Below are 11,489 nucleotides of genomic sequence, written 5' to 3'. Positions count from 1 at the left end.
TCTTCTCCTCTCTTCATCTTCTCCTTCTTTTCTTCTCTTTTCTTGCATGCATGGCTATGGAGCTTGAAGCTTGGAGCTTGCTTAAAAAAGCTTGAAGCTTGGAGCTTGCTTAAAAAAGCGCGTCTTGGATCATAGAGCTTCCAAGGGATTTGTGGAAGGAAGCAGCTCGATCGGATTCAAAGGTAAGCTCACTACACTTGAGTGTAAGAGAGTGTGCACAGGGCTATATTTTCGATTTTGTAAAACCTAAAAACATTGCATCCTTGAGTGTACTATTCACAAAAAGCAATTCTGATAGCAGATACAAAAACCATTAGCTCTAATTTTTGGGAGAATACTAAATCAAATTATTATATGTTTGCTTGCCATTTTCAAATCTGAAAATTTTAAAGGTTCTAAGGCTATAAACCTTTCTTGTGTGGAGTTGGAAGGCTTTTTGGAAATTTTGGCAATTCATTTCACATTCAACCAAGCCACTCTATGGTTACCTCCGTGGCGGGCCAAAAAATTTAGAGGCCTCTCTCTTTAAAGAGAAAACACGGAGAGAGAGCGAGAGGTTCTTCGACGGGAGGGCCTTGAGTACCTCGTCAACGCACCAAGGTAAGCTCTTTCTTGTCAGTCGCAGATAGGTGTACCGTCCGTCTCGATGAATTGCTCTAATACTTTCCGCCATCTCAAAAGCCTTTTTGTCGTGTGTGATTAGTCTTGTTTGGATCTCCATGTCGGTTTGCTAAGGAGATTTGTCCACGCTTTCGCCTAAATCGCTTGATTACTTTGGTTTGGTGGATCTTACATGTCGGATCCTATGTAGGTTTTGACATTATCATATATGTATGTGTACAGTTTTGCGGAATTGGTAGAAGAGGATACAGTAAGTCTGTACCCCAAGATCAGGGCGTTTTAAAGAGAGTCCTGCCCTTACCAGCACAGGTGGGCTGCATACAACCATGCCTCAGGGTCTTGGAGATGCTGCCTACACCGTGGCACAGCTTGTTGAGTACTATGGGCCAACAATGCAGAGGAGTTGTAATGAATGGATGCAGCAAAACATCCAGGGTCATCCATGCAGGAATTGGGCATTGTCTGTTTTCTGTGGTGTTGGCACTGTTGATGCCCATGTTTCAGGCCAGACACCTGTTCAAGATGTGACTGCCCCACCTTCGGCTCGGATCAGCCCCTACAGGGTAGTTGCACCAATGACCTTTTCTTATAAGGCACGGGGCAGGAGGCGGCGATCTCGTGGTGGGAACAATGATGGCGGTCCAGAATGGGATGAAGGTGGGTTTGGTGGAAGTGGCGGTAGCGATAATGGTCGAGGAGGAGATGACTTCTGGGGGAGGGATTGGCATGAAGAAGGTTGGTGGTGGGGAGAGGCAGGTGATACTGCTTTAAATGCCATCTATCAAGTGGCATGCTGGATATCTTTATCACACTGCCTGCACTTTGCATTGGCCAAGGTTTTAACTCTATTGGACAGCAGTGTTGATGATTCCAGTTGCAATTCTGGAGCATTTTCTCAGTGCTCTTCAGTATTCTTGTCACCTGATTTGAAAGACATGCTACCTGTTATAGATCAGCAGGCCAGGATGAGATGGAGACGAACTTCTACATGATACAGCAATCAATGAATTGTATGCTTCAAGCTGGATTGCGGCTTGCTACTTTCTTTGGTGTCGGAGGTCGGAACTTGCAAGTTGCTTAATATGGTACTTCCTTGATTTAGGAGGGAGAAATTATGTACATATTCTGTAATTAAATAGCAACTTGTTATCTTGCAAAAAGGTGTAACAAATTGCATTTCCTCACATGAGTTATCCAGATTAATGTCTTTATTTGTATGCGCTTACAACAAGTTTTAAGTCTATATGCCATATGTTTATCCCTTTCCCTTCATTTATGTTTTTCGTCACCTTGAACAGCTTTTGTATAAAATTGGTGTCAGTTTGGTAACTCCTTGATGCTGTAATAGTGCATACCCCACTTTCCTCGAGCAACTTAGGTTTTTGAAATTTCATAAAGAGGGATGGCTAGGAGATGTTTCTAGAAGCGAGCTGGATATATTGACTGTTTGCTAGAATTTCAAAATGTTTGAGTGAGTGAAAATGCTCAGTACTTATCTCTGGATTTGTGGAGGTGTATTACTTAAGGTTTCAGAGTGAGTATTGCCTGTTCCTTTTAGGTACACTTTGTGCTGGACCCTTAAGTACTCTGGTCCTTTAATTAGAGAGAACAACTATGGAAATGCATTTCACAGGTACAAGGATTTCTCTCAATGAATATGGCATAAACTCCTCTCATTTTACTGTTTGTAGTTGGCATTGTGTTGTTGGACAATATGGCAATGTTATGCTTGCAAAGATTCATTAAGTGTTGTTTTATACGATCATAGTTCTTATGGAACGTGAAGCATAGGCTTGCTGAAGATACATTGGATGTTACTGAACAAATGCAATGAATGTCAATATATATCTTGAATGTGTGGAAATTATCTGAGATGAATGTACTAGGATGCCCAATGCAAGGTCGAGTGATGCAACAATAATGACTTTCTCAAGGCAATAGTACCTTTGTATCTAGAAAAGCCATAGCAGAACAGAGATAGGAAATTTAGTTTGGGTGTCATGCTGAGGTTGTCAGTGTGTGGCTCCTGGTAAACTTTAATTTGCCTGACAATGCATTTGTTAAAATGTACAGCTAGATGTGCATTTGGAAATAAATATCTTGAAGTTTGAACTGTTTTCTTCAGATTTCAATGCCTCTAAACTTGTTAGTGGCAATCTCAGGTTATGCTGAGTTTCAGAAAGATTACATAGTTGGGGAAGTCCGATAGAAAGCTGTTGAGGCTCAGAAAGATGACATAGTTGGGGAAGTTGAGGTCAGATATGATGGCCAATTATACTGGAGACATGAACAGGGTGGTTTCATCCTTATGGTTATACAGCCTCTTCGGAAGGCATGGATCAGGATGACATCTATGTTAAAATGTGTGTCAATGCCATCCTTGCAACTAGTCACCACTTTAGATCCGTGTTGAAAGGCCCTGATACCAGGGGAAACCATGGTGGAAAAATTTTGGTGGGCTGGAGTTGTTGAGCCACTAATATTAGGATTTGCACTTATATATAATTAATGTGCATTAACCCCTATAGTTCTCCTTAAAATGGCTCCAAAAGCGATTAATGCTGAATTACAATATAAATGGCTTATTTTTGAACAGTAGCCCACAATGCACTAAACTCCTCTATAAATAGATTCTATGCTTGTGCATCCCTTTATCCCTGATCATTATCACTTCTGCCCATATCCCATTTGGAGAACATCGCCGTTCAATGGAGGACCTTTTAGATATTGCATTTATTGCTGCCAGATGCATTTTGCTGACATCAGTAGTTGTCACCATCACTAGAGCTTTGTGGACTGCTGCTGTGGTGTTTTGGGATCCGTCTCAAGCTGATGCAGGTGTCCTTGACTTCTTCCTCAGCTCCCTTCATCTCCAGTCCTTGAGACATGAAGGTTTGAGGTCCCTTTGCGCATATTCAACATACAACATTCATTCATTCATTCATTCATCTTCTGAGTTTTCTTCATCCTGAGTTCTACACGACGTTCTGTTTGTTGTGCACTTTATGTTTTTCTATCTTTGCTCAAGCATTCCTTCACATGGTATTAGAGCAAGGTACGCACACAGATACCTAAACCTTGATCTAAAAGCTTGGCATTGAAGAGAATAAGAATGCAAGAGAAGAATGTCTCAGCCACACTCAATGAAGCAGATGCCCTCATGAGTATTTCTGTAGTGCCAAAAGCCTCTTGCATGGAAGCTCTTAAGGGATTTGTACTAGACATTGTGAAGATAAGATCCTTAGATTGAAGGGGTTCCACCAAGCTCCAATCACATACTTGCTTATGATGAGCTTTTAGAGATTTTGAGGATGTGAATGGAGAAGGTGAAGCTAGTGTTAGTCCTTGTGCCACATATTGAGATATCAAGCTCCGCACTAGCTGACACTTGTGTATCTAGACGACTGGTTTTGCATTCATATAATTGGCATGATTGGTACTTGTATAGGCATATTCTTTCAGTGATAGTTTATAGTTGGACATCTGTTAGTTTATCTGGTTTATAGTTGGACATCTGTTAGTTTATCTACCCGAGTTATAACATATCTATTTATCTACCTTTTTAGTTAGTGTTCACATTATGGACCACTTGTATATTATGTATGCTCTATATTCCCTTCATCTTTTGTGGACTAAAATTGTGGAGAAGAAGAAAAATAGGGTTATTAGTTTTCTACCTTGAGTGCATTCTCTGTGTGTTGTAGACTACAAGGGCTGGAGGTCTCGATGGAGATGAGATGGGGGATACTAGCATTGCATGCGTGTGTTACAAGATGAGTACAATCACTAAGAGGGTTGTTGGAGATCACTAGCACCATTGGGGTAAAACAGGGATGCCCACTCTCACTTACTCTTTTCGTCCTTTATATTGGTGAGATATTAGACTACATTGATGGACTTGCAAGGGAGCTCGCTAGCCCCGGGGGGGGGGGGGGGGGGGGGGCATTGATACCCATACTATTGTATGCCGATGACACAGTCCTCATCTCCAGCACATCAGAGAGATTCCAGTGCCACCTAGTTGCACTGCATGCCTAAAGTTACAAAGGTGCAAGCAAATTCCCACGAGGTAAAGGGAAATAAAATGTTGACCACTACCAATGTTGTCACTATCTTTGAATGGTGGAGCACAGAAAATATGTGTGCTAGCATTCAGGTTTGTAATCTTTCATTAAAAGATAATCTAAAATTATTATATCGCCTAATAACATGTCTTCTTTTTAAAGGGACTTTATTTGATAATTCTAGAGGCCAAGGTGAAGGTCAATATTTGGAGCTTCTAAATGCGTTTTTAAAACACAAGCATCTAGTTCTAATTTTAAGAGACCCTTGCCATCGAGCACTTTGCCTTGCTACTTTAAATGATATTTTTATAGAGATTCTTAATAGTTTATTGGTAAAAGAACAAATAGCTTGTGATACAATTGGGGTTAGTCAATAGGGTCACAAGGCCATATACAATATAATAGTGAATGCACTAGCTTGTCCATTTTGAGTTAGATAAGACATATGGTCTTGCCTTGTCCATTTTGAGTTAGATTTATGCATTTGGGAATCAATAGGACAGTACTTTTTTTTATTAAGAAGCATATGGAAGTAGAAGGGACCAAACTCGAGAAAACTATTTTCTACAAAGATGAGTTTAGTAATATCTTTGTTGACTTAATTAAATTTTACTGCACTATGGCTCATTTCTAGAAGTTCCAATGTATAGAAATATTATCTTATTTTAACAAAATATTGATAATACAATACAATATTGTAATATGCTTAAAGTTAGTATTTTGATTAAGTATTCACTTGACTTTGGAGTTCATTGTAAAGCTTAATGAATGCCAAATTGTTAAAGGACACAAGTATTCACTTGACTTTGGAGTTCATTGTAAAGCTTAATGAATGCCAAATTGTTAAGGGACACAAGTTGGAAATGCTAAAGATAATGCTCGTTTTCCTCAGTTTAGGATACAATTAGAAAAGGAAATTCAGTAACTAGTAGCCAACTGAGATGCATAATGTGCTATCATGGTTCTTTAAACAAAAACATCCTGCGATAATTGCTAGGCAAGCAAATGGTGAGAAACTCTAGGTGGAAGGAGTTAGAGAATCCAACTAGTACTTTTGGGGGGAGGGGGGGGGGGGGGGGGGGGGGGCATCGATACCCATACTATTGTATGCCGATGACATAGTCGATACTATTGTATGCCAATGACATAGTCCTCATCTCCAACACACCGAAGGGATTCAAGTGCCACCTAGTTGCCATGTAGGCCTAAAGTTAGAAAGGTGCAAGCAAATTCCCACAAGCTAAAGGGAAAGAAAACGTTGACTACTACCAATGTTATCACTATCTTTGAATGGTCGAGCACAAAAAACATGTGTGCAAGCATTCACGTTTGTAATCTTTCATTGAAAGATAATCTAAAATTACTATTTCGCCTAATAACATGTCTTCTTTTTAAAGGGACTTTATTTGATAATACTAGAGGCCGAGGTGAGGGTCAATATTTGGAGCTTCTAAAGGGACTTAAAACACAAGCATATTGTTGTAATGTTGAGAGACCCTTGCTATCGAGCACTTTGCCTTGCTACTTTAAATGATATTCTTAATAGTTTATTGGTAAAAGAAGTTCAAATAGCTTGTGATACAATCGGGGTTAGTCAATAGGGTCACAAGGCCATATACAATATAACATTGAATGTACAAGCTCATAAGATGACAAGACATATGGTCTTGCCTTGTGCATTTTGAGTTAGATTTATGCATTTGGGAATCAATAGGACAATATTTTTTTTTATTAAGAAGCATATGGAAGTAGAAGGAACCAAACTTGAGAGAACTATTTTCTACAAAGATGATGAGTTTAGTAATTTTTTTGTTGACCTAATTAACTTTTACTACACTGGCTCATTTCTAGAAGGTCCAATGTACATAAATATTCTCCTATTTTAACGAATATTGATAATACGATGATACAATATTCTAATATGTTTATAGTTTAGTATGTATATTAAGTATTGACTTGACTTTGGAGTTTATCATGAAGCTTAATGAATACCAAATTGTGAAGGGATGCAAGCTAGAAATGCTAAAATTTAGGATATAGCTAGACAAGGAAAATTGGTTGCTAGTAACCAGCTGAGATGCATAATGTGCTATCATGGTTCTTTCAACAAACTCATCCTACTATAATTGCCAGTCAAGCAAATGGTAAGAAGCTCTATGTGGAAGGAGTTAGAGAACCCAACTAGCACTTGGGTGGTGATCTCAAGATACTCAAGTGTATGTTGAATTGTCATACTATGGTATTGGCATCGCTACCTTGTCCATATTCTATGAAAATAAACTATTATTCTAAGTCCTCGAAACATGTTACATGGGAGCGAATGAGCACTGGTATGGAATAGAAAGGCACCACTCGTGTCACAACATGGATCTCATAGTGAACCTTGGGAAAACCAAGATTATGGTGTTTAACACTTTTTCCTAGTGGATTTAGCAATCAATACCCCATTTCACTTACAGACAAGAGATAATGGAGGTGGTCTAGATATATATTTACATGGGGATTTCTTTTTCATGGTTGAGATTCACTTTGAGGAGAGCAACATAGGATAGGTTAACATGACACTTTGTGGCCCTAGGGTCAATGGAGAGCTAGTGCACACACATATAGTTTCAGGAGCCTCGGATGAAGCTCTAGCTCTTCGACACTGGTCACACCAACACTTTTGTATGGGGGCCCCTTATGGGGATTGAGCCTCTACCACACAAGAAGAGCAACATAGGATCACGTGTTACCTAGGGAGGAGGAAATATATGAGGGATGGGAGCACGTGGAGAGACCTTTGGTATTGACGATTTCACTTGTTACCTAGGGAGGAGGAGATATATAAGGGATGGGAGCAAATGGAGTGACCCTTGGTACTGATGATTTCATGGGGATGATTCGAAGTAAACCCTTTGTACCACATGAGATTATCAGAGTAGAGATGGGAGCACCACCCATAGTGGTAGAGGCCCTTTTCTAGATGATGACTTTCATATATTGGCTTTTGACGTACTCTCGGCTCACACTAGAATCATCTAGATTGCTAGCATTACAAGGAGATATTGAGTGCTAGTATACTCAAATAGAGGCATGGTTATAGTTACATGGATTACACATGGATCACCTCCCACCACTATAGTACAACTTCGATTGCTTTCACTTGGAGTCAGTTGAGTGGAGCTAAACTACATCATTAGGATGAACATTATTTAGATACGCACAACTAGGACATGGGTGACACCTCTACTTGGGATCTACGGATGAAGATGGCTTTCTATAAGAAGTATCTTCTACACATATCACTCAATGGCTTTGTTGCCCGCCCAAGATACATGTATACATAGCTATTGCATGGTGTATGACATGCCAATGGATAGCTTTGTACATTCTTACACCAGCTCTGGGTCAAGATGGATATATACGATGCAAACTCCCTCCCCTCTCGGAGGATAGGATTTACCAACTTGTCAATTTGAGCTAGAAATAGAGGAGCACTACTTATGTGGATGCCCACTATAATACAAAATCTGAGGGTGCTTCCATTGCTTGTTCAAATAGGGTTTTGAGCCACTATCTAAGGTTATGGATTGCCTAGATTAGAGATATCTTGTGCTCTTCTTACTAGAGCTATGCTACCACCACAAAGAGCACCTCTTATGAACCTAGCAGCAGAGTCATGAAGCCACACACTGGCATGCACTCATGGATTTCCTAGATTAGAGATGTATCGGGCTCTTCTTATTGGAGCTATATTACCACAAAGAGCACCTCTTATGAACCCAATAGCAGTAGAGTCATGGAGCCACACATTAGTGTGCACTCATGGAGTTCTACAAAGGATTGACTACCCCCTCCACTATAGAGCCCTGACTAATTGTCAGAGTGCAGTGGTGCGGAAGCGTAGGACTGAGAGAGAGAGAACGCAGAGAGAGAAGAGAGAGAAAGAGACAATGGAAGATGAAGATCTGTTGTATAAAGTGTGCTGAATACAAAGATATGCAGATATATACACGGGCGCAGTGCGCTGGACTGCGTGTCTCCACCTCGACGATGCAACCTGCTGTTCACCTCGAAGTCCGCTGCAGTCTGCACTGTCTCCTGTCTGAAATCTGCGAGCAGAGACGGAATCTACGCGTGCCACCGGTCTGTAATCTGCGAGCAGAGAAGTGTGGGAGACTATGGAAATCCTCGGCTATTTATAGCCAGAAAAACAAGGCGCAAACAGGAGAGGTCGGCTGCATTGAATGCAGCCGACTGGGCTGCAGGCAGTCGGACTGCCACAGTCCGACTGTGCAGCTGACTGCACAGTCCGATTGGATTGTGCAGTCCCGTACCCGTACAGGCGCTGAACTCTAACACCCCCTCTCAGAGCCTGGGCGGGGCAGAAGCCTGAGGGAGCTGGAATGTCTCCGAAGTAGACCCTGGGGAAGTGCCTTCGTAAAAAAAATCTGCAAGATTGTCCTCCGTCTTGGAGTACTCCACAGTGATGGTATCATCCAGAAGCTTTTCTCTAATGAAGTGGTATTGGATCTCGATGTGCTTCGTCTGGGCATGAAAAACAGGGTTCCGTGCCAAGGCAATGCAACTCTCATTGTCACATTGCAGCAAAGCAGGACGAGTCTGGGAGCACCCAAGCTCCTCCAATAATCTCCGAAGCCACACAGCCTCACATGTGGTGGAAGACACGGCCCGATACTCCGCCTCAGTATAGACGAAAGGGCTACCGTGGGCTGCTTCTTGCTACTCCATGAGATAACACCTGCACCCAAGGTAAAACAGTAACCTGTAGTAGACCGCCTGTGGTCCACATCACCGGCCCAATCCGAGTCGCTCCAACCTGCAAGTACAAGATCTGACCCATCTGTCCCTGCGGGATAATGAATCCCTAAATTAGACGTCCCCCTCAAATATCGAAGTATCCTCTGAGCAGCCTGCCAATGCACCGTCTTAGGTTCACTCATGAACCCTGCCAAGAGCCCAACAGCAAAACAAAGATCAACCCGAGTGTTGAGAAGCCAAATCAAGGATCCAATCAATTGACGATAGCGGGAAGCATCCGCCATAGGAGAAGCTGAATGGGAAGTGGCCTTCCAGTTCGGATCCATAGGAGTAGAAAGGGTCCGACAATCCTCCATCTCAAAAGATACCAAGAGCTCTTGTACATATCTCTGTTGAGAGATGAAGATCCCCCTCTGAGATTGATAAATCTCATGGCCCAAAAAGAAATGGAGTAGACCCAAGTCCGTCATCTCGAACGTCCGATGTAAAGCTGACTTCGTCTCTTGGACCTGCTGTGCATGATCACCTGTGACAATCAAATCATCAACATACAACACAAAAAGTACACAACCATCCTCGGAAGTGTGAACATAAAGTTGCGGATCGGCCTTAGAATGCCGATATCCCAACTGAGATTGAAGGAATGAATCAATCTTCTCGTTCCATGCACGAGGAGCCTGCTTGAGGCCATACAAGGCCTTCTTCAACTTGTAGACTTTCCCATCTGAGGATCCAAAGCCAGGAGGCTGCTCAACATAGATCTCCTCCTTCAAATCACCATTGAGGAAGGCCGACTTCACATCCAACTGGTAAACATGCCATCTCCTATGGCCAGCCAAGGCAAGAATAGCTCTAATGGTCGCCATACGAGCTGTGGGGGCAAAAGTATCATGACAATCAATCCCTGGGCGCTAGGCAAAACCTTTAGCAACAAGGCGAGCCTTGTGCTTATCCAAAGAACCATCGCTAAGGTATTTGGTCTTGAAGACCCACTTGATGCCAATCACCTTCTTATTTGGGGGGCGGGGCACGAGTGACCAAGTGCCATTCCTCTCAATAGCCTCCAACTCAGCTTCCATAGCTTTCTTCCATGGTGCGGACTGTAAAGCCTCCTTCACGGAGGTGGGCTCTTGATCCTACATAACACAGGTCATCAAATAATAGTTAGAGCAAACAAGCTCCGTAGAATGTGCCTGGTGCCGCCGTGATGGCCGCGGACCATCCTGCGGTCCCCACTCCTCAGGAACCCCCTCGATCCCTGAATCACAGAGTGTGTCACGGGTCCAGTGAGGAGGAGGCCAAACCTCCCCTCGTCTCTCTCCATCAGCGGAAGACTCTGGAATATCCACCGGTGGTAACTCCACAGGGGTGTCCGGTGGAACAATAGACTTTGTGTCGAAACAGAATCATAATCAAAAGGCATGGGCTCCAATGGAACTGTAGCAAGAGCCCAGCTCTCTCCCCTGGATCTCCAAGAACGGGATGCTCCTCACCCGTTGATATAGTCGGAACCTCCACAAACCGCACATCTCGACTAGTGTACACATCCCGCTTGACGGGATCATACAGTCGATAGCCTTGGGACTGGGAGCTGTAGCCAACAAATACCTGTCTTCGGGAAGCTACTTCAAATTTATCACGGTGAGCCTTGGGAATGTGAACATAGGCATCACACCCAAAGACCCTAAAGTAAGAAACATCTGGCTTAGTCCCAAAGTAAGCCTCAAACAGGGTCATCCCATCAACGGCCGAAGTGGGGAATCGATTAAGGATATGGACTGCAGTAGCCACAGCCTCGGCCCATAGAACGTGAGGGGTCTGTCGGTGCTCCATCATGGTGCACACCATCTCGATCACACTGCAGTTTTTCCGTTCAAGAATGCCATTTTCTTGAGGAGTATTGGTATTGGCAAACTCCTGGTGAATACCTTTATCTGCACAAAACCGAGCAAACTCATTAGAAACAAATTCACCACCCTTGTCGGATCGCAAGGTCTTCAACTTCCGGCCCGATCGGTTCTCCTCAAAGAGAAGCCAATC

At 42.6% G+C, this 11,489-nt stretch overlaps 1 protein-coding gene across 1 annotated transcript; it reads left to right on the top strand.

Annotated features, from left to right (window-relative positions):
• The first annotated feature begins 456 nt into the window (after window positions 1-456).
• LOC148038928 (uncharacterized) lies at window positions 457-1,857 on the top strand. The gene is made up of 2 exons (XM_087675509.1): window positions 457-600; window positions 844-1,857. The coding sequence occupies exon 2, from the start codon at window positions 948-950 to the stop codon at window positions 1,611-1,613; it is 666 nt and encodes a 221-aa protein (XP_087531635.1). The 5' UTR covers window positions 457-600; window positions 844-947; the 3' UTR covers window positions 1,614-1,857.
• The last annotated feature ends 9,632 nt before the right edge of the window (window positions 1,858-11,489 follow it).

This window comes from Lygodium microphyllum, chromosome 3 (assembly GCF_053477565.2).
Source record: "Lygodium microphyllum isolate KBCC chromosome 3, Lygodium_microphyllum_v1.1.10, whole genome shotgun sequence".
Lineage (NCBI taxonomy): Eukaryota > Viridiplantae > Streptophyta > Polypodiopsida > Schizaeales > Lygodiaceae > Lygodium > Lygodium microphyllum.
The sequence above is the reverse complement of the archived record's forward strand: the minus strand, read 5'-3'. Positions and strand labels throughout refer to the sequence as shown.